General features: G+C 39.7%; 1 protein-coding gene across 1 annotated transcript in view; it reads left to right on the forward strand.

Annotated features, from left to right (window-relative positions):
• The first annotated feature begins 907 nt into the window (after window positions 1-907).
• The window catches only part of ZNF292 (zinc finger protein 292), a 106605-nt gene continuing 83808 nt past the window's right edge, over window positions 908-23704 (forward strand). The window contains exons 1-2 of the mRNA XM_032154773.2: window positions 908-1073; window positions 1275-1471. Coding sequence (XP_032010664.1) covers window positions 1304-1471 — 168 coding nt within the window. The 5' untranslated portion in view covers window positions 908-1073; window positions 1275-1303. The remainder of the gene's footprint in view (window positions 1074-1274; window positions 1472-23704) is intronic.

A 23704-nucleotide genomic window follows, 5' to 3' on the forward strand; every position in this document is an offset into this window, starting at 1 on the left:
TGTTTCTAAATTTCTGTAGACTATTCAGTTGCAAGACAGATAGGTCTTTTGTCTAATGCTCTAACGGTAAAAAAAATTAGTTTTATTAAGAACTTTAAGGTTAAGCTCTTCGATTTTTGTAGCACCTCTTCTACTCTTTTGTTCAAGTGCCAAGTATTAATTCCTTTCAGCTTGTAAGTAAAATGTGGTTCAGAATGCTATCTCTATTTGTAGCATTAGGGAAAAAAATGCTGTAGATATTTATAATAATTCTCGACATTGTTTTATTTTAGCATCAATTTCCTCTCCTCCGTTATGATTTTTAATGGAGTCCTTATTGGTGTTTTTTTTCTCCTTGACCTACTTTCTTTTCAATAGCTTTCATATATAGCCTGTTTTCATTGTTGGTGATTTCTGTAGAGTGTAGCACAGTCTAAATCACGGTGAAACAGAGTAGTTAGTTATCACTTACTCTAGAAATGTTTTCATGGTTTAAAAGTCATCTGGTCTGTTCATATTGTGACTTCTTTTAAACTACGCTTTTCATGAATTTGCTCCGTTCTCCAGACTGAGGATTGAACCTCATTCTGCTCTGACCCAATTGTTCTTTTCCTTTGTTGCCTCCACCCCCTAGAGAATGTGTTTCCAGGGGGACAGGCGTTCTTGGTGCTGAAGAGGAGGAGAGTCAAGTGAGACGAGATCTGGTACCTCACGCACTAGATCCCTCCTCTCTGGCCTGGTGAGAAGTCAGAGACAATTTTGACAGTTCATAGTCCTGCCTTGGCTCTCACGCTTGCGGTCCATGGGCGGGTTTTACCTTCTCTCTCTTCCTCTGCTTCTGGCCTGCTTACAGGCCAACAGCAAATGCAGCCATTGCCCGAGACCACTCAGAACTCTCCCTGTGCCATCCTCTTGGGGAACAGGAGGATATGTCCGTAGAAGACTTCGTGGACTGGGGAAAGCCACGCCGGGATCGGGACGCCGGAGAGGGTCGCCCCTCCCCAGGCTTTTTCCCGTCGCAGCGCCCACGTGACCGAGAGCAGGCCTTCACCAGCCCGCCCCTTTCGGCCGCTGCTGCCTACTTCCCGCTCGGAGTAAGTAAACCGCGGTTTTCCGCACCGCCCCAACCCCGCCCTTCTCCTTTCCCCTTGCCTTCACCTCCCTCGGGCTCTCTCGCGCCACTCTCCCCACCCCCATATCTTCCCCATCGGGTCCTTTGTACGTGCTCGGCGCCGTGCAAGCGCGCCCGGCACGTGACCCCGCCGAACGTGGCATTGTGTTATCACGTGACCCAGGTGCGTACGCGACGGAGCGGGGTGTGAAGATGGCGGACGAAGAGGCCGAGCAGGAGAGGTTGAGTCGCGGCGAAGGCGGCTGCGTCGCGGAGCTGCAGCGCCTGGGCGAGCGGCTCCAGGAGCTGGAGCGACAGCTGCGGGAGAGCCGGGTACCGGCCGTGGAAGCGGCCACCGACTACTGTCAGCAGCTGTGCCAGGTGAGGGCGCCCGGTGGTCCCCTCCCCCTTTCCCCAGCTAGAGGGGGAAGAGGGCGAGCGAGCGCCAGGCGGCCGAGAGGTGGTCGCAGCTTCCTTGGCATCATCGGCGCCTCCGCCCGGGTGGGAGCGGGAGTAGAAGGAAGGCGCCTTTGTGTGGCTGCAGTTGTGGCGGTTGTTGTCGTCTGCAGCTCCTGGCTGGGGGAAGGGAGTTGTGGTCAAGGCGGAAAATCCCCCCTCCCCTTTCCTTCCCTGAACTCGGGACTGCGCGGTCCCCGCGGCTGAGGAAATGTAGACGGTGCGGATTGGAGAGAGTAGGAGGAGAATGGAGGCCAGGTTCTCTTCCTCGTCCTCCTCTTATTGTGCACTGGGGATTACCGCGCCTCCCGCCTCTGCGCCTCTGCTTCCCACTCCGACGGGCCTCCGCCCCCACTGGTTTGATTCCTTTGCCTTCCCCTGCTTTCATCCGTCCCGCCCCCAGCCCTGGCCCTGTCCTGGCTGTCTCCGGGCCTTTGTTGTTCGAGTTTCGCCTTAGGACTGAAGGGGCCTTTGTTGATGTTCGGAGGAGCAGTCCCCTCCGACCCCTTCTAGTTGAGCTAGACGTTCGGGAGGAGGTGCTTGGCGGAGGTTGTCCCCTCCTGCCCATACTTGCTTGCTTGGTGCACCACTTATCTCCTTAGTGTAGAGGAGCTGTCCCTATACATCTGTCTCAGGTTGAATGTCCTTTTGGGGCGGCTTTTCCAGAGTCCGTTTCTCATTAGCTTTCACCCTTCGAGGAGTATGATTTCCGCTATCCTTTCTCTCCCGATCACCCCCTCACCCCTGTTTCTTGGAGTCCTTCCTATTTGGCTTCCTGATGAAGTGGGAGAAGACTGAGGTTCATGTGGATCTCTGCTTTAGGTAGTTTCAAATCTTTTCTTTGCTTGCCCAGGGACACTGCTCACCAGTGACTGCATTCTAACCAGAATTTGGAATGTTAATAACACTGTTTGCTAATGACGAAAATCATTTCATCCATGATGAAATCGGAGAGTTTGGGACTACATTTGGACTTCATTACGAGCCTTACACTTAGGATTGAAATTTCAAGGTAGTGTTGCTGGCTCTGGTGAAGACTTTGATTTGATTGTCTTGAGGAGGAAAAAGAAGACACAATTTACACAGGTCATATTTAGAGTTAACTTGTGAGTGTATCGTTACAGAGAATTCGTTTTGGAAAAATATTGGTCTAAACGTAGAACAATGGTTGACCATTTTAGCTGAGTAGATTACATTTTCACTTATTTTTTAGCTTCCAAATATTGAAATATTTCCTTTATTATGTCGGGGATACGTGATCACATACAAAAGAATTTCCGTTGCTATATGCACTTTATTGTCACAAATTATTTGATGGCTGTTCATAATCTTAAAAACTGTGAGATCAAGTGGTGACGTCTAGGAGGATGTGCAATGTGAAAGCTCCCTACTTAGGTAAACAGGTCTGGTGAGTACCTGTGGCAAAATTAAAGTCTCATTCCTTTGAATTCTAATATTAAAAAATTGTTGAAATTTCTCAGTTTCTCTACCTTGCAGTACCCACTCATTCTTAATTGGTCTTTAAAGATTTATTTTAGAGATAAAAAAATTTCTCTAAGGCACCCATAATAGGAAGTATTTCATTTGTAAGTCGAATCAGTTTTTATATAATAATCAGTGAAAACTATTAAAGTCTAGCTTTGCTGAAAGACATTTTCCCCTAATAGTGTCTACTGATAGTTTTAAGGCTAATTACTGTAAATTCTTTTTTGTCAGAAATATTTATAAGCAGGATTAATAATTCTGGGAAAATAGAATCTCATGCAAGCTGGACTCCCCCCACCCTTTTTGTGAGTGTGTGACATTGTAAAGTTATCACTTAAAGATTATTTATTGATTTATTTGAGAGAGGAGTCTTGCTCTGTCACCCGGGCTGGAGTGCAGTGGTGCGATCTCAGCTCACTGCAACCTCCATCTCCTGGGTTCAAGCGATTTTCCTGCCTCAGCTTCCCAAGTAGCTGGGACTACAGGCGTGTGCCACCAAGCCCAGCTAATTTTTGTGTTTTTGGTAGAGATGAGGTTTGGGGTTTCACTGTATGTTGGCCAGGCTGGTCTCGAACTGCTGGTCTCGAACTGCTGACCTCAGGTGATCCACCTGCCTCTGTTTCCCAAAGTGCTGGGATTACAGGTGTGAGCCACTGCGCCCCGCCAGACTTGAGTTTTTTAATGAGTGAAACAGCATTTTAAAAATCAGAATGAAAGTAATTTCCTATATTAGTTTCATTAAGTGATTAGTCTTACCACATAAATTGTTATTGATGCTACTGACAAAAACATCAAACACTAATGAAACGAATGCTGGATTTGTGGATTTCAAAAATTATAGAATATCTCATACACTGTAATCTCAGAATAATTTAAATATGCTTAAAAGGAGTCTCCATTTGAAACGATACAGAGTGTGTCTGATTTCCTCTGGAACATTTTCTGAGGTGAGGTTTTTTGTTTTGTTTTTCAGGTAACCTATTTATGTTAGTGATCTTGTCAAGTGGAGGTAACTTGAAACAATTGTTTATTTATGTTTATTTACAGGGGTGGAGGTGGCTCACACCTGTAATACCAGCAGTTTGGGAGGCCGAGTTGGGCGATCGCTTGAGCCTGGGCAACATGGCATGGCCCCTTCTCTACAAAAAATACAAAAAACAAAACAAAACAAAAAAATTAGCCAGGCTCTGTGGCGAGTGCCTGTAGTCCCAGCTACTCAGGAGGCTGAGATGGGAGGATCATTTGAACCCGGGAGGCAGAGGTTGCAGTGAGCAGAGATGGTGCACTGTGCACACTCCAGCCCGGGTGACAGAGCAAGATTCTGCCTCAAAAAAATAAAATTGTATCTTAGCAATTATTACCTAGCATTTTGATACCAAGTTGAGTGAAGCAATGGTTAACAATTATAGAATTTATTGGTGCAATCTAAATATAGTACCAGGGATACTAGGAGCTAGAAATTATGTTTTAGTTTCTAACCTTGAGATTATTATTTAACTTTTTCTATTTAAGCTTTTCCTGTAAAACTGGGATAGGCACACGCTTCAAGAAGGCAAAGATGAATAAACGTTTGTCAACGTTAATGGGCTTCAGAATTAATATTCTGTCAGTGTTGATGCTCAGTGCTTGTGTAACCCTTAGTTTTGCACTTACTTTAAAAAATGACTTAGTTTACATGCTATGTAATTTTTATGAGCAAAAGTTCAGTTTCTGGAGAATGTGGTGAAACCCACAGAAATAGGAGTTGCTTATGATCCCTAGTTTATAGATTTTTATTTTTGAGTGAGGTAGGAGATTAATAGATTTTTTGAATTCTGAGTAGCAAAATAGAAACGAAAGGCATTAAACGTTTTTCTTATTAACAGTTCTGGAAATAAGCCCCCCCCCCCCCCCGCCCCCGCCTTTGCTTATTTAAATGAGAATTTGCTTAAAGCTTAAGTGGGAGGAGGGAAGAGTAAGTAGAGGATGGGCATAGTAGAGCGCATGTCATAAATTTTAAATTTTTTATATATTTTATTTTATTTCTGAGGGATGGGGTCTTGCTGTATTGCCCAGGTATGATCATAGCACGCTACAACCTCAAACTCTTAGGCTCAAGTGATCCTTCTGTCTCAGCTTTCTTTCTTTTTTTGAGATGGAGTTTAACTCTGTCACGCAGGCTGGTGTGCAATGGCGCAATCTGGGCTCACTGCAACCTGCACCTCTCGGGTTCAGGCAATTCTCCTGCCTCAGCCTCCCGAGTAGCTGGGATTACAGGCATGTGCCACCATGCCCGTCTAATTTTGTGTTTTTACTAGAGACAGGGTTTCTCCTTGTTGGTCAGGCTGGTTCCGCCCCCCTCGGCCTCCCAAAGTGCTAGGATTACAGGCATGAGCCACCACGCCCGGCCCTGTCTCAGCCTTCTAAGTAGCTGAGACCTCAGGCATACATCACCATGCCCAGCTCTTAAATTTCCTTGTATCTTTTCAAAGTTAGCTTTAATATGGGCAATATAACCACTCATTTTCTTAAAATTGACTTAGAATAAGTATATAGAATAACCAGAAGTAATTTCTTGCATTTACTTGTTTTAGGATTATTACTGTATTTATTGTACAAAAATTGGTTATAATTGGAACCTTTTAGACTAGTTAATTGTATTAGACCAGGCCAGTAGTCACTCATTCAACATTTCTGTTGAACATCTACTGTATACAGGCTAGGCAAGGATGATCATGGTCCCTGGCTTCAAAGAGTTTATAGTCTCTGGAGGAAGGTAGACAGGTAATTGTAGTAAACTATGATTTATATATTTTATCACTGAGATGAGTACAGTAAAGAGGGAGGTTATTTGGGAGTTTTAAAAGAAGCATTCCAACAGAGAAGTTGTTCTAAAGGGATTTTAAAATAATAGTTCGTTGGAAAAATTGGCCATTTTAATAGTTGATTTGTTGGAGTATGATATTTGCTGACAGCACTATATACTGGACTGGCTGACTGGTTGATTGTAACTGTTACTGACCATTGATCAGTAGTGATCTGGTGGCTGACAGTTGTTTTAAAGGGTTGAATTACAGTCGTGTGTGTATGTGTATACATACATACGTGTGTGTGTATATATATATGCACACACACACACACATATATATATATATATGCAAGGACCTAGGTTTAGGTGTTACAAAGGATATAAGATACAGGAGACTCTAATAAAAAAAAGTGTTTGTGTGTATATATACATATATATGATGTGTGTGTATACTTATATACGGTGTGTGTGTGTATATATATATAATTGATTGTGTGTATGTGTGTGTGTATATATATATATATTATTTTAATTCATATAAGCAGTGCTTCTCAACTGGGCATGGTACTTTCCCTACCTCCAGTTCTCTCTTCAAGAGCACTTAGAAATATGTGGGATCAGGTTTTTGGATGTTGCTATGACTAGGGATGTGGTACTGGCATTTAGTGCCCATGACCTTGAATGCTAAATTTTCTGAAGTGATCAGGACCGTCCCAACAAATGAAAACATAATTGCTCTAAGTACCCTTTTCAGAAACATTGAACAGAAAGAAAAATAGTATATTTAGAAGTTTTTTTTTTTAGTCCTTATGCTCTTTTCATATTGAGATAGTTAAGCTTCAGAAATATACTTTATTTGGAACAGTTCCAGGTAAATGATATTCAACAATATTTAAGTGTACTTTATACTGACCATGAGAGATCAAGAAACTTTTTACTTTCTTAGCAGAAATTACAAGCAATTACTTAAACAGTTAGTAAAACAGCTTTTACTAGGTTAAAGAGGGTAGCAAATTCAGCATAATTATCCTGATTAAAGATTTCACATTTCGATATAATAAATTCTGTACTTTTAAGAAGGCATTTATATGCAAGGACCTAGGTTTAGATGTTATAGGAGATAAAAGATACGGGCAGCTAGTGGGATATAAATTAGTAAGATAATATTTAAATATCACTTCAGAATGACAGCTGAAAAGATGTCAAAAGGCAGTGTATTAACAAATTTGTTTTGCTTCATTTTTATTTATTTATTTATTTTTTGAGACAGGGTCTCCACTCTGTCACCCAGGTGGGAGTGCAGTGACACAGTCACGGCTCACTGCATCCTTGCCCAACTGGGCTTAAGCGATCCTCCTGCCTCAGCCTGCTGAGTAGCTGGGACCACAGGTACACATCAACATGCCTGACTAACTTTAAAATTTTTTGTGGAGACAGGATCTCCCTACATTGCCCAGGTTGGTCTCAAACTCCTGTGCTCAAGCAGTCCTCTCACCTTGGTTTCCCAAAGTGCTGGGACTATAGACGTGAGCCACTGCACCCAGCCTAGTTTTGCTTTTTTGTTGTTTTGTTTTGTTTTGTTTTAAATTGAAAATGTACTAGTTGAAATGATTTTTTTAAAATTCACCCTGAGAAAGGGCATACAATGAAAACTTGATCTTTTTCCCATTCTAGAGTTCCGGTCTCATTTCCACAAAGACAAATCCCCTAATGGTTTCCAGAACTAGTTTGCTCTTTTCAAGAAAATAAAGATAACTACACTGCATCTTGCTTTCCCTCCCCCCAAAAGCATCTTCTAGCTCATTCCATAGCTGCTCATGTAAGTTTATGGCTTTCCGTTTTATAGTATATAGTAATTCTAGTTTATGGCTGGGTCTAATTAATCAGTTCGTTATCAGTGGATATTTAGGAGAGTAAGTTAATTTTATGTATAGCAACTTAAAGAGTTCAAAGTAGGTAGTAAGCACTTCAGGCTGGGGTATCAGGGAAGGCTTTACTGAGGAGGTACTATTTGAGCTAGTCTTGATTACCTTTATTAGCCATTATTGGTGCCTGATTGGTATAAGAAATAAAAACCAAATTAAAACTGTTAGAGCTACAGAATATTTAGATTACATATTTAGGACATTTCTTTGTGTATTTTATGTCTCATCAGTTTGATACACGTTGATTCTTTTGTTTATATACATGTTACATTATAACTGCAAGATCTTTGAAACTAAGCATTTTCCTTAAAAATTAGACTTTCTTTTTGACTATTAGAGGCTATCTTAATTTGTAGGACACTTCAAATCAGAAGAAAAGATAGCTTGCTTGTTAATTAGTGATAATTACTTTAGGTATTGAGGGAGCAATAACTCATTTAAACTTTTAGAAGTTTAGATAGTGCTCATAGGAAATAACTTTTTAAATATTCATAATTAGTATGATTGCATGTTAGAGATAATAAATTCTACTTTGCAGAGTATGCTTATATCAGTTTTAGCAAAACTAAGCTTTGCTTGCCCCCTTCTTATCCTTTTTGGTCCTAAATTAAAATGAGGGAAGAGAAGATTTATTCTGCAGCTGTACTTCATAACATTTACTAACCTGCCAAAGAGGATTTTCATAGGTTTTTGACTAAACTGCTGCTCTACTTACTTTCTTGAGATTCTGTCAAAGATGAGAGGTTACATTATTTTTCCCAACTCCTACAGACAAATTCAGTTTATAAAATTAACCAATCAATGTGAGTATCCTCATATAGTTGTAAAATGGAAAGTTTGCTTTCATTAATATGTTTCCCAGCATACATACACTGCAACGTTTAACAATGTGTTATTTTCCAGGAGAGCCTCCTGATTCATTGTTTTTCTTTTGGCATTGGCAGTTGCACAATGTATCTCAAAATAAAAATGTTACCTTTTCCCCCTTGACTTACATTAAAAAAAGAAAGACTAAAGGTTTCTAAGTATATATGTTCAGCTAAGAAGATTTGTTAAAATTCAGTTACATACATAGGGCTGGGCACAGTGGCTCAAGCCTGTAATCCTAGCACTTTGGGAGGCCAAGGCAGGCAGATCATGAAGTCAGGAGATGGAGACCATCCTGGCTAACATGGTGAAACCCCGTCTCTACTAAAAATACAAAAAACTAGCTGGGTGTGGTGGCGGGCGCCTGTTGTCCCAGCTACTTGGGAGGCTGAGGCCGGAGAATGGTGTGAACCCGGGAGGCGGAGCTTGCAGTGAGCCAAGATGGCGCCACTGCACTCCAGCCTGGGTGACAGATCGAGACTCCGCCTCAAAAAAAAACCAAAAAAAAAAAAAAAACCCTCAAAAAAACCCACATACATTTTAGTTACATGTATCTTTTGATTTATTCTAATCAGATGTTTAAATTGCTCTTATGTGGGAACACTAAGGTAGCTATGGAGAATTATGGAGTGGACCTCTTATTGTTAAGTGACAGTATTAGTAAGGCATCTAGCGGTGTAGTAAGTATGGATTAAGAGAAGTAGAGCATCTTGAAATTATTTTAGCCGAAAATTGAAGAGGAAAGGAAAACACTATTTACATTGGATCTTGAAGGATTTTGGATAACCAAAGAGAAGTGGGAGGGATGAGAATAAAAGCTCAGATAAATGGACCAACTATTCAAACTGGCATTTTTGGAAAAAATGTCAAGTGATAGGATTGAAAGGATAGATTAAAACCAGACTAAGACTTTAGGATGCCAAGCCAAGAAGTTTTGATTAATCTTATAAGCGTAGATTTATGGTTACATGGCCTAAAGACTCATCTTTCTGAGTTTGAGGCATTGAAATAAAAGTTAAATTCAGAATGTTACAACCCTTGTTTCCCCCACCCTGACCCCCCAGGTATCCTGTATCCATTATTGTCATGTTACGAACTATCCAAAAACTTAGTACCTTTAAAAGAACAGCCATTTTTATTACTGTTCACAAGTCAGTGGGTCTGCTGAGTCTTTCTGCAGTCAGCTCTCAGGTTTTCTGGGGCTAAATAGTCCCAGATGGTTTCATTCATATGTCTGGTGGTTGTCAGACAGGCTGATCTAAAGGCTTCACTTGGGCTGGCTCATTTCTCTATTCTTAGCCTTCTCTAGTAAGGTAGCCTGGATTTCTTTACATAGCATCAAGAGAGTAAGTTATTTTCCACACATGCTTTACTTTGTATGCCCCTCCTGGTGTCATATTTATAATGATGTCCCGTTAGCTACTGCCAATTAAGTGGTCAAGCTCAGCCGCCTTGTGGGAAGGGGACCACACATGCTATGGGTACAGGGAGATGTGATTCTTTAGCGACCGTTTCTATAACACTCTACCGCATGTCCCTTTTCCCTTTATTTCCTACTGTAGTGTGAGGCACTTTTATAAGACACATTTAATTTTTTTCCTTTCAGTAGCACTGCCTCTGCTTTCTTTTTTGTCACTCATCTTCTCTAACCACATCTGACTGTCCCTTCGATTTGCAAAAGTGGCTCCCATTCCTGCTTTCTGATCTCAATCTCTAAATAGAAGAGAGGCATCCCCACCCCATCACTGAGACTTTAGAAGATTTGTGGAATGACCTCTTTTTTTTTTTTTGATATGGAGTCTCGCTCTGTCTCCCAGGCTGGAGTGCAGTGGGGTGATCTCGACTTACTGCAACCTCTGCCTCCCAGTTCAATCGATTCTTCTGCCTCCACCTCCCAAGTAGGTGGGACTACAGGCATGCGCCACCACGCCCATCTAATTTTTTTTTTTTTTTTTTTTGTATTATTAGAGACGGGGTTTCACCATGTTAGCCAGGCTGGTCTCCAACTCCTGACCTCTTGATCTGCCCGCCTCGGCCTCCCAAAGTGCTGAGATTACAGGAGTAAGCCACCTCACCTGGCCAGAATGACCTCTTTATTTACCATGGTTCTTTACCTTGATATTAAACCTGGTCTGAATTTGTTGTGTTACATTATCTCTACCTTGTATAGTCTAATAATGACATCCTAGTTCTCGTCCCAATGAACTTGCTTTTAACATTCCTTTCAGTTTGTGAAATTCCCCAAAGTCCTGCTTTTGTCTTTCTCAGTGGCAGTCTACCTCTTGTAACAGTGTTTCTCAAATTTCAGTTTGCAGAAATCAAAGAGAGTAAGTCTGTAGATCTCAGTTAGAGTTACAAGTTATTAACCTCAGCTTATCCAGGTTAACCATTCCAAATCTGAAATGGTAAACACTTCTGGTCCCAAGCCTTTTCAGATAAGGGATACTCAACCTGGTGTAAGATATAACTTTATTTTACTTCACCATTTAGTTGTCACACCGAAACAAAATGACCACAAAACAATACTTATCTTTACTATGTGAGATACATTCTGTTTTTCACTTATTTTAAAATGTTGCTCTTGATTTTATAATCCACCAATAGGTCATAACCCACAGTTTGAAAAATACTATTTTAGAGGGTCACTGGGATTCAATTCAGTAGTAAGTAAAAAAGTAGGCAGTTCCTATGTTTAAGCTAGTCTTTTAGTCTAGTTGGCCCAGAACATTCTTTTATTTAGGAGAAGCATCAAAATTAAAATACAGTTTTACATTTCTTTTTTTTTTTTGACATAGAGTTTCGCTCTAGTCTCCCAGGCTGGAGTGCAATGGCGTGATCTCAGCTCACTGCAACCTCTGCCTCCACGTTTAAGCGATTCTCCCGCCTCAGCTTCCCGAGTAGCTGGGACTACAGGCAGGCACCACCAAGCCCGGCTAGTTTTTGTATTTTTAGTAGAGACTGGGTTTCACCATGTTGACCAGGCTGATCTCAAACTCCTGACCTCAGGTGATCTGCCTGCCTTGGCCTCCCAAACTGTTGGGATTACAGTCGGGAGCCCTGTCACCTGGACAGTTTTACATTTCTTAAAGTGAATGCTAGAAACCCAACATATTATGTTCACAGAACCCGATTTGAGAAATACTGATGCATAGGAAAAAATCTTCTCTTAAGCATGAACCCAGTGCTCTCCCTCCTTCATTGTTTACTTTTTTCAGCATTTTTATTATTCTGCAGGAACTTTCTGCTCCATTTAAATTTATTAATTCCTCACAAGCATATCTGTTCATTTTACTGCCTTTGTGACTGCTTAGATAACTTTGCAGTGTTACAATAGTGGAAAGCCAAATGGCTTTGAGTTCAACTATGAGCTCTCCCACAATCTGGGAGAAATGTTTAGCTCTGTAAGTCATGCTTTCTTTGAAAAAATCAGGCTGAGGTAAGGGATGATAAATACCCACCCATAGAGGGTAGTAAGAGACACTGGTGAAGGCTCCCAGCACAGTGTCTGGCACAAGGAAGACATCATAAACAAGTAGTTTTTGAGTCATTCTCAACTCTACTTGTACCTTAAAGCCCAGCGTGATCACGTATTTTCCAAGTATACCCTTCTCTGGTCTGCACTTGCTCTGAGAGTTACTTCTGACTTCTGTCATTGACTATGTTATGTTGCTTGTATAGCATGGATTTTTCAGTATGATTTAACTTTATTTTCAGTGTTTGAAAATTTTTTCAAGCTTTGTCAATTTTGTTTAGGAAAGTATACATGAGTCATAAATATGTATGCATTTGTTGCCTTTTGTTTCTATATTGCATGCTTTATGTCCTCAGATTTTGGATTCCTTCATTGTACGTACAATGCTTTGATGTAGTAAGTTCTCCGTAAGTATTTCTTTGAGATTTTTTCTCAGAGCTTTACTTGTCCTCAAATATTAACACTTTTGAGTTTTGATTTGCCCAAGGTCCCAGAGTTAGGATATGGTTAGAATCCAGGTTCAAATTGAGTATATTTTGCTGCCTGTGTCTCCCGTGTTCTATTGTTAAAGAGTTACTTGACTCTTTTCCTGAAATAGGTTATACTGTTTTATTGTAGTAGTGTTGGAAAACTATTTTAATAGTAAAAATACTACCATTTATTTCCTTAGACTAGGAAATAAACTGCAGGAAAAATCATTTATTTATTCCATTAGCAGTTACTTGGTGCTTGATTTGTGGCAGACACTGTACTATTGGTATAGGAAAAATTTGCTGTCACTTCAGCGAAAAACTTGCAAAAGCTAAACTTCTGAAGGCAATCCTGAAATCTTTTTTCCCTCAGTACATTTTGTTTTCAGTTAAAGTAAAGCTGACTCTTGAATCTTCTGTTTTAGGCCGGGCACAGTGGCTCATGCCTGTAATCTCAGCACTTTGGGAGGATGAGATAGGTGGATCACCTGAGGTCAGGAGTTTGAGACCCGCCTGACCAACACGGTGAAACCCCGCCTCTACTAAAAATACAAAAATTAGCTGGGCTTGGTGGCACATGCCTGTAATCCCAGCTACTTGGGAGGCTGAGCTAGGAGAATCGCTTGAACTAGGGAAGCGGAGGTTGCGGTGAGCCAAGATCGTGCCATTGCATTCCTGCCTGGTCAACAGGAGTGAAACGAAATGCTGTCTTAAAAACAAAAAACAAAAAACTTCTGTTTTAATGACAACATTGCTGTTTGTACATTTAGTTTTCCTGTAATACTTTTGAAATTATGAGATTGAGGAAAGCTATGTTTGTCAGATATATTTTGCTGCTCTTTAAGTGGTTGAGAAAGTAATTTGAACTAAGATTGTGTAGGAATTCTTGGCTGATTCAGAAAATGCCACCTAACTGGCATTCAGAATTAAATGTGATTATCCAGAGTGTAGTCCTTTCTTTACCTATAAAGGCAGAACCAAAAGGACTCTTAGTGAAGCTTCTGCATTGTCTTTGGCTGAAGGCACCCATCCTCACTCAGACTGTCATTGTCCAAAATCAGTAACGTTGTTTTACTTACAAGTTAGGAAATTCAGTTACCTAATTTCCATAATCTGCAAATGGGTGAAACCTTGGAGTTAGAGGCAAGACCAACCAGATTGAAGAGAAAGGGAATCAGTATTCAGAACAGGCACTGTTAGATGCTTTACTAACGATGAATTCTTTAATCTGAAGACCTAGGAGATCATAGGATTCAAGAACCATTTAGTTTGTTTTAGTGTCCAAGTTAATTCAAATTGCCTCCTAGGAACTCATCATTACTACTATGTAATACTTGCTCAGTATGACCCAGTGTCATCAAGAAATGTTAAATTTTATTAAGTGATTGTTTAGGAAGACTGAGGCATATGGTTAAATGGCTAAAACTAAGCAGTGCTTTAAAAAATAAAATTTCAAATACCTGGACAGTGTCTTCATGTGGAACATTTGGCATCCTTATTGATGCCTGATATAGGAGGTGATGTTATATATTAGCTTCGTAATAGTTTTTTTGGAGGTCGAGTTTCACTCTTGTCAGGCTGGAGTGCAGTGACGTTATCTTAGCTCACTGCAGCCTCTGCCTCCCAGATTCAAGTGATTCTCCTGCCTCAGTCTCCCGAGTAACTGGGATTACAGGCGCGCACCACCATGTCTGGCTAATTTATCTATTTTTAGTGGAGACAGGGTTTCACCATGTTCGCCAGGCTGGTCCCGAACTCCTGACCTCAGGTGATCCGCCCACCTCAGCCTCCCAAATTGCTGGGATTACAGGTGTGAGCCACCGCTCCTGGCCAGTAACAGGTTTTATATTTAGAAAGAGGTAATTAAATTTAAAAATAGTATGATCATCCCTCGGTATTCATAGAGAATTGGCTCCAGGACTCCCCGTAGATTCCAAAATCCCCAGATGCTCAAGTCCCTTAAATGAAGTGGCATAGTATTTGCATATAACCTGGCACATCCTCCCAAATACTTTCTCTGTAGATGCTATGTAAACAGTTGTTATACGGTTTTGGTTTTTTATTTGTATTTTTATTGTTGTATTGTTACTTTTTATTGCTTTTCTTTTTAATTTTTATTTTTTTGAGACAGAGTCTTGCTCTGTTGCCCAGGCTGCAGTGCAGTGGCACTATCTCGACTCACTGCAGCCTCCGCCTCCCGGGTTCAAGCAATTCTCGTGACTCAGCCTGCCGAGCAACTGCAATTACAGGTGCGCCATGATGCCCAGCTAATTTTTGTATTTTTAGTAAAGATGGGGTTTCACCACATTGGCCAGGCTAGTCTTGAACTCCTGACCTGAAGTGATCTGCTCACCTCAGCCTCCGAAAGTGCTGGGATTACAGGTGTGAGCCACTGCGCCCGGCCTGCTTTTTTTTTAAAATGTTATTTTCCATCGAAGTTTGTTGAATCTATGGGTACGGAACCCATGGATACTGAGGGACCCCCGTAATTAACAATTGGCTTGGTTCCTCATTGCAGACAGTGTTATACAGATAATCAGAAAGCTATTATATCAACTATTTGATACAAATAATCTAAGTCTAGCACTAATTTTGATTTACCAAAGTTAATTGAAGTAGTTATTTGTGATATTGAGAAAATTATTTCCGGTAAATAGGAATGATTATGCTACTTTTAAAAGATGAGCCATTAGCATTTAGTTGTTTTTTTTGTTTTGTTTTGTTTTGAGACAGGGTCTCACTGTCACCCAGGCTGGAATGCAGTGACGCCATCAGAGCTCACTTCAGCGTCCATCTCCCGGGCTCAAGCGATCTTCCCACCTCAGCCTCTTGGATAGCTGGGACTACAGATGTGCGCTACCATGCCCAGCTAATTTTTGGTAATTTTAGTGGAGACAGGGTTTTGCCATGTTGCCCAGACTGGTCTTGATCTCCTGGGCTCAAGCAGTTCGCCCATCTCAGACTCCCACAGTGCTGGGATTACAGGCGTGAGCCACTGTGCCCAGCCTAGAATTTGTATATACTCAAAATAGTTTACATTTTGCATTTTTCTATATGAACATATGCATGTATTGCTGATCTTTCCCTACTTTTTGCAAATGTGATAGATTTCACTATACATAAAACTTAAAACATTATACGATAACTCAAGCATTGTCAATTTATATTCTGAAATAATGCAAATTTTTATTTTTAAAAAAACAAAACTTCTACAAGATTATTATATTATTTTAGGAGACTAAAACATAAAAGCCTGATACTTAAGTAGTTTGAATCTGGTGATTTATTCCATGACTTAACCTATTCATATTTGTATAATCTTATTTTAAACCTTGGCTTGGGATTTTTTTTAATTGCCTCCCTAAAATAGGGTAGTGCACATTGCATAAAATGACATTGTCAATAAAATTTATATCCTCAAACTGACCATGAAGTTCATCAGCATGAAGATATTTTGTAGAAAGCATTTCTGAATGCATGTGTCATAAAACTGCTTTTTTAGTAATTAAGAATTAACCCTAGTAAGTGAAGTTGAGTATGTTGGCAATAAATTGATCAGTATATCCAGTATTGTGACTTGCTTATGAAATATTTTTGAAAAGATTACCTGATACTGCAAATTCTGCCTAAGGAGAAATTATTTTCAACACCAAAAGACCTTTGAGGATTTACCTATAATAGAATGAAAATATTTGTGGTGTGGGTTTTTTATTCCATGAAAACCATTCTTTATAGGTCTTGTTTTACTTGACCAAAAGAAACTACATCCTAGATTTTGTCTTTCATATATAGTTTACTTGACAGCCCATTAGATACTGTGAATTAAAACCTTGGGATTCTAAGGATGTTGGTTTTTTCACATATTGTTTATTGTGACCTTGGCATGCCACTTGTAGCTTTTCCTTGTTTCTTTGTTTCTTTGTAGTTTTCTTTGTTTCTTTGTTTCTTTTCTTTGTTTCATTCCTTGAACTGGGGACCTTTTGTGGTTGTTATTAGAATTGATGAAAGCCATAATTATTTTAAATGATTGTTGTAATATAAAGTAACACTTTCATTTACACTTAGACTACTTTGGAAACACTTTGGATGTTTTATGTATGATATGACCTAGCATAATTTTAAAACATTAATAATTCCACTGTTTTCAAATTGCCCATGATTATCACTTTTAAAAATAACATTAAATTACTGATTTATTAATTTGTTTGAAGCCTACATTTTAAAGAAAGTAGGATTAGACTTTATAATAATTTATAAAAGATCCTTTTGCATGTGTTTGGTGGAGGGTTTGGAGTTAGTTGATGGGAGTGAATGTACCAGGAGAAGATTAGTTTATAAGGTTTATAGTTGAAACCTTTCCTTTGTCCAAAATTTTAAACTAGAATTTGAGAGGCTGGGGATGAGAGAGAAGCTGGGATTATATAGTAACTAAAAGAACAGATTTGAACTATGATTTGAATTCCAACTCTGGCACTTCCTGAAGGACTTCAGGGTTGTGATTTTTGTTTTGTTTTGTTTTGTTTTAATCTCTGTTCTTACATATAGACTAGAGGTAATAATATCTGCTTAAAGCTGTTGTGATTAAGGCATAATGTTTGCTGAGTACTTTGCTTATTATGGTGCTAGAATTACAGAGTAATTGTTAGTTATTAATACATTTAAGAGGAGTAGATCCAAAATGTTCCGTCATAAAATAACATTAGTTTTTAAAAATTATTTAACCCACTATACCAAAAATGTTGTAATTTCACCAGCATAAAAGTTGACATAGTTTACAGTCTTTTTTTGTACATCTTTAAAGTCTGGTATGTATTTTATACTGATGGCATATGTCAGCTTGGACTAGTTAACATTTCAAGGGCTGTATACTCACATGAATCTCAATTGTAATGAAATATACTGGTTTGCACCCTTTCATTGTCTGGCACATCTACTTGTAAACCAGTGTGAATGTCTGCCACTCTCCAACCTCTATATCCTATCACCTAGATTTAAATCAAGATATACCACTAGCGAAACGTACTTATTATTGAACATTAAACTATGAGATTAGCACTATGTCTAGTACTAGGTAAATGGCAACAAAAATGCCTGATATGGAGAGTTCAATTCAACCATTTATCTGTTTGCAAATACTAACAAAGGTAACTGTGAATGGGCAGTCTCTTTTTCTTCATAGCACTTAGCACAATTACTAATTTTCTGTAGTCTCTTTTACTGTGTACTGTTTCCCCTATGATACCGTATGAGGGAAGGAACTGCATCCACCTTGTTTGCTACATTTTCTCAGTGAAAGCAGTGAACAGCTGTTTTTCTCTTTAGAACAATTTATGATAGCCTACCCCAATCATTAAAAAGTAATCAGGAAATTTCCCAGTAGTCAGAATCACATTTATCTTACCTTCATCTGACTCCTCCTCGAAGACACACCAGAATCAGAATGGTAGAGGCACAAATGGACAAGTAACAAGAGAACAGCTCTTTTCATCAACCTCTTAGACTTAAAGAAAAAAGAAAACAATACATATGCACCTGGTGGGAAAGAATAGTGAGTATTGTTCCCCAGGAGTCAGTGAGTGGCATGGTTCATTAGCACCCTGGAGACTAATTAAGCATTCTTTAGAATGTTTAACCATTCTAAGTTAAACAATAGAAGTACTATAGTAGTCATGATAAAGGAAAACCTAATACCAAGAAATGCCCTGAGTTTTTCAAAATGCAAAATAAAATAGGACCAGGCATGGTGACTCATACCTGTAATCCCAGCACTTTGGGAGGCCAAGGCAGGTGGCTTACTTGAGCCCAGGTGTTTGAGACCAGCCTGGGCAACATGGCAAAACCTCATCTCTATAAAAAATACAAAATATTAGCTGGGCGTGGTGGTGCACACCTGTAGTCCCAGCTACCCAGGAGGCTGAGATGAGAGGATCACCTGAGCCTGGGAAGTTGAGATTGCAGTGATCCAAGGTTGCACCACTGCAATCTGGGTGACGGAATGAGACTGTCTCAAAAAAAAAAAAAATTTTTTTTAATTAAAAAATGAAATGAAATGGCATGTAATGAAATGGCATGTAATGATTAAAGGTGAAATCTGTTTCAAATAAAATTAAAAACCTATACTTATGTTTTAATGATATAATATTGTATTATAATGTCATTTTGATAGTCTTAAGATTATAGGAATAACTTTATGTAGTATAAAACCTGGAAAGATGGAAGAGTTGAGAGTGACAGCAGCTCTTACTTTTTTATTCTATATACAGTAAAATGGCACTTTAATAATACTGGAATTCTCCAGATTAATTTATTGTCAGTTTTGTAATTTTTGCACAAAAAAAAATCCAACTCCTTATCAAGTGTTCCCTGTTTTGTAAACTGCTGATGTACACTAGCATTCTATATCATTCAAAACATTTATTCATCCATTGTGTATAAGTCAATATTTTAAAAACTGAATCATATTTAAAACTCCCTAAAGAAGATTACTTTTTTATTTTCTGTTTAGGCGAGCATTCCAAAAGTGGGGTAAATTTAGCTTCTTCACTGTGTTTCTTTCTTTTTTTTTTTCTTTGTTTTATGGTCACTTTGATAACCGCTGGAGTCACTGCATTGGAAAACAAGGTCCTGGTCCTGATGGTTTTTCTGTTTCTCCTCCTTTGGTTCATCTTCCCAGAGGCTATTCACATTAGTAATAATCTGTAAGTCTAACTCTTCCTTTGGGGTGACATCTGCAAAATTTGCTAGCTTCTGGTACCATCATCCACTTCATTCATCTCTGGGTCTTTCTGATTTCTCTTTTTCTTCTTTGGAAGTTTTTCAAAAGCTTCTTCAGTGCTGGTTTATCAGAAACTTCAGAGCTCTTGGATTGTAAACTAGTGATTGTTTTCCCTAAATGCAGAATATTTCAGCAGCATCTTAATCTAGATGAAACACTTCATATTCTGGTTCATCACCCACATTTATCTCCACAGCCTGCCACTGCTCGGCTGACATCTCAGATTTAGGGATGGACGTATTAAAATATTTTTGTACAAAATAGCCAGTCTGACTAGAAGACACTGTTAACTGTACTATAACCTTTTACCCTGGTTCAGGGCAGAAAATAACAAAATCTGCTTCAATGTTAAGATTAATGCGTTCTTGATAATCATAAATATCTCCCAGTTCACCACAACTTTCATGTTATATGCAATGGGGACACCTAAAAGGCTCTCAGAATAGTGCCGGAGCTTCACATTGAGCTTCTCTGCAATGCCAGTGTATTTCCTGTTAAGGTAGCAGAGTGATGTGGTTTTGGCTGGGCCACCAGGCAGGAATTCACCAGCACCCAAGCAGCAGGATAGGTCGGCAGCTCTAGGAAAGGAAGGACATGTTCAGCCTGCGGCAGCACCTCTGAACAACCTGCAGCCATGTGGCTTGTCCAAGAACATTAATCTTAGTGTTAATAAAATACTGTTCAGTTTCTTGTCATCTAGATAGTGGTTTTACAGTTAAAAAAATAGAATAGGGAAACTCCCTTTTCTCCCCAGTCTTACCTGATACCTTGATTTATAAAATAAAGAAGTTACTGCTGCAGAACAGTTTGACAAGTAGTGCTCTAGAATATAACAGCACTGTTGGTAGGGGTCGTGAAGGGAGTTAAAGTGTAGTTCTCTTCTGACAGTATTTTCTTCCTAAACTGTTGTTTTTTCCTCCTATTTCCTCTTTCTACTGCTTGCTTCTCTGTACTAAGATAGTGAATGTTCTTGTCCTAGAGGCATAATAAAGCCATTCCTGAAGAGTTTCATACCTTTGATTTAATTTTTAAAGACTTAAATGCTGCTTATTCTTGTCTTACGTACTAAGGTACATTAAACTCGTTTTTTTGGTACCTAAGATTTTAAATATATTTCTCTGGAATCATGGCACTGATGTGTATATAGTATGAATAGGGGAATTATACTTTATCAGAGGAACAATAATATCAGACAGTGAAATTTATACAGATAATACTCAGTGCTAATGTTTCTAAAAATTTATTAAGAAGACCGAGGTTATCTTACACATTTCCTCAAGTCATCTTCTCAAATTTTCTCTGGACTTTTCATTTCCTTCCTGGGAAACCTAAGGAAGAACTGGCTGTTCCCTTTCCAAAGTGCATCTTTCCGTATGTGTACTTGATCCCCACCACTTCAGAGAACCATCCCACTGTTTTGAGTCTTCATCACTTTTCATCACTTCTGTGTTTTAGCCTATAGATGTGTACATGTCTTTTTCATCTTTTTGCTTCACTGGTCATCTCTCTTCAGATTTTGCCCCTTCCTCTGACTTCTCTCCTTATGTGAAACTTCTCCTTCCTTAAAAAGGTTTTCCTTAATTCTTTTTTTTCCCCTCGTTGTTATTGCCAGACTTCTTGGAAAGGTATTGTTTTTATTGCCTTCATTACTTTTTCATTGCAGTTTGGATTCAACTCCTCACCATTCAAAAGAAAATGTTCTCTTTTTTTTGGGTTGGGGTCTCACTCTTGCCCAGGAGTGCAGTGGTGCAGTCATGGCTACCTGCAGCCTTGAACTCTTGGGCTCAAGTGATTCTCCTGCCTCAGCCACCTGAGTAGCTAGGACTACAGGCCCACACCACCATGCCTGGCTAATTTTTAATAATTTTTTGTAGAGACAGTGTCTCACTATGTTGCCCAGGCTGGTCTTGAACTCCTGGCCTCAGGCAATCCTCCTGCCTTGGCTTCCCAGAGTGCTAGGAGTACAGATGTGAACCACTACCCTTGACCAAGAAAATGTTCTTTTAATGGTCACTTGGCTGGGCATATCTGTAGTACTTGTAGACCTGCATAGCAACCCAGTAGTTCAAAGACTATTTCATGTGCCTATACATTGTTTTAAAGAAAATTTGTCAGCATTTAAAAAATCATAAACTTTCATATTGAAATGAGAGTTTGGGGCTTTTGGAAAATCAGAACATCTGGCAATATTGAACTAATGCCTGGCTCTGGACTGAAATGGCTTCCTGGCCAACCCCTCTTGGCTGTTTAAAATGTTTGCGACACCACCTAGACTTACCTTCAATTTATTTACACTAGGCTCCTGGTTCTACGTTTGTGACTGTTTATTGTCTTTACTCTTCCTTTCACCTTCTGGAAGGTAAATGGTAGCTATTAATATATTAAAGAGGACTAGATCCAAAAGTTTTATAGTATATGTGTGGTGGGGGGGCTTTCCCTCGCAGGGAAGAAAAAGTATTATCTTTTTCCCACCTGTCACTAGGTTCGTGGCTGAGTCACCTTTAACAGAATACAGATTAACAAGAGAAAATAACACAAATTTATTTAATAAAAGTTTTACATGACATGGAAGTTTTCAGAAATGAAGACCCAAAGATACAGGGAAACCTGTGTATTTCAGTGCTTAGATTTGATGAAGAATAGACAGTGGTGGGGAAATATGATTGGACAAAGCAGGTAGGATCTAATGGTAATAAACTGGGGGGGGAACTTAGCAAGGCCTGTTTGTGCAGATTCTTAATGTCCCTGTGTTTTCAGAGATAAGGACATTTCCTTTCCTCAGGGAATAGCGAGGGCACATCTGGAATGAGGGTCTTATGACCTACTTTAGAGGAAGGTCAGAAAATTGTTTTATGGCCTGTTTCAGGGGAGAAGGGTGGGAGGAGGTCAGAAACCTTCCTGGTTCTGCTACTTTCTCAAATGCCAAGGTACCATATTTTGGGATAGCGTTTACTGAACCCTATCACCCTCAATGTTTTCCTTTCACTCTTCACTAGCAACACTCAAGCATTTTTCCCAACTCATCATTATGTCTGAGGCAGGACTTTCTCCTCAGAAAGTGGTTCCTGATGGCCTGGTTGATAATCCATGCTTTACATACTCATCTTCAGCAGTCATCCACTCTGACAGTATCTCCCATCACTCACTCTGGATAGGATTTCCAGGTGTCCATTATTTTTATAGACTTTTAGCCCTTGGCTTCCATTTTCAGTCACCTGTGGAACTCTAGCTCGTGGATGTTCAGTAAGTACTTCTAATTAAATGTCTAAAATGGAACTCACCCACTTTTCCCTCCATCCTCCCACCAATAAGAAAGCCTGTTGCTATTCTAATGCACCGCCTCCCCCCCCCCCCCCCACACACACACTTAAGTTTTTAAGCCTTGGCCAGGCACCGTGGCTCACGCCTGTAATCCCAGCACTTTGGGAGGCCAAGGCAGGCAGATCACCTGAGGTCAGGAGTTCAAGACCAGCCTGGCCAACATGGTGAAACCCCGTCTTTACTAAAAACACAGAATTAGCTGGGGGTGGTGGCACATGCCTGTAATCCCAGCTACTCAGGATGCTGAGGCAGGAGAATCGCTTGAACCTGGGAGGCGGAGTTTTCAGTGAGCCGAGATCGCACCACTGTACTCCAGCCTGGGTGACGAGCGAAACTCCATCTCAAAAAAAAAAAATGTTTTGAATCCTTCAGTCATTTTTAGCTCCTCTCATTTCCACAGGCCAGTTACCAAGTTTTGTCAATTTTATTCCTGTACTATTTCCTGTATCCTTTGCTGCTTAAATTTGGTATGTCATTACTAGCTACATAGTTTTCTTGCCATAGGAAAATTTAACAAATACTTTTGTTTTTCATGAAGGTACTTTCCTGTCCTCCATTCACTTCTTTTTAAATCTGTCTTCTATACTGTCACTAAGATTATTAGTTATCCTTCCAAAGCACAGATACCATAGTTGTTCCTTAAAGACTTTAAAAGACTATGTGATATTGAAGAATTCAAATTCTGGATTGGACACCGTGAGTTAAAATCCCAACCTCACCATCTACTAGTTGTGGGCTCATTTTCTTAATTTCTTTAATGAGGATAGTAGTCATATCTACTTCATAGGTTTGTAAGGATTAAATGAGGCATCAGTACAGTGCACATCACATTAACAAGCACCATGTAAAATGCTGTTGTTCCATGAAAACTAAAATTCAAGCTCATTAACCTTACAGTCAGGAATCTTTCATGCTTCCAGTGTCCCATCCTGACTGATTGGTACCATATCTCTTATTTTTTTGTAGTCTTAGGGCTTTGTAGTCTGTTCTTACACTACAGCTTATGTATCCTCCCTCACTTCTGTGCATTTACCTTAGCTTTCTCCTTTAGTGTT

Source organism: Hylobates moloch, unplaced genomic scaffold, assembly GCF_009828535.3.
Source record: "Hylobates moloch isolate HMO894 unplaced genomic scaffold, HMol_V3 SCAFFOLD_2, whole genome shotgun sequence".
NCBI lineage: Eukaryota > Metazoa > Chordata > Mammalia > Primates > Hylobatidae > Hylobates > Hylobates moloch.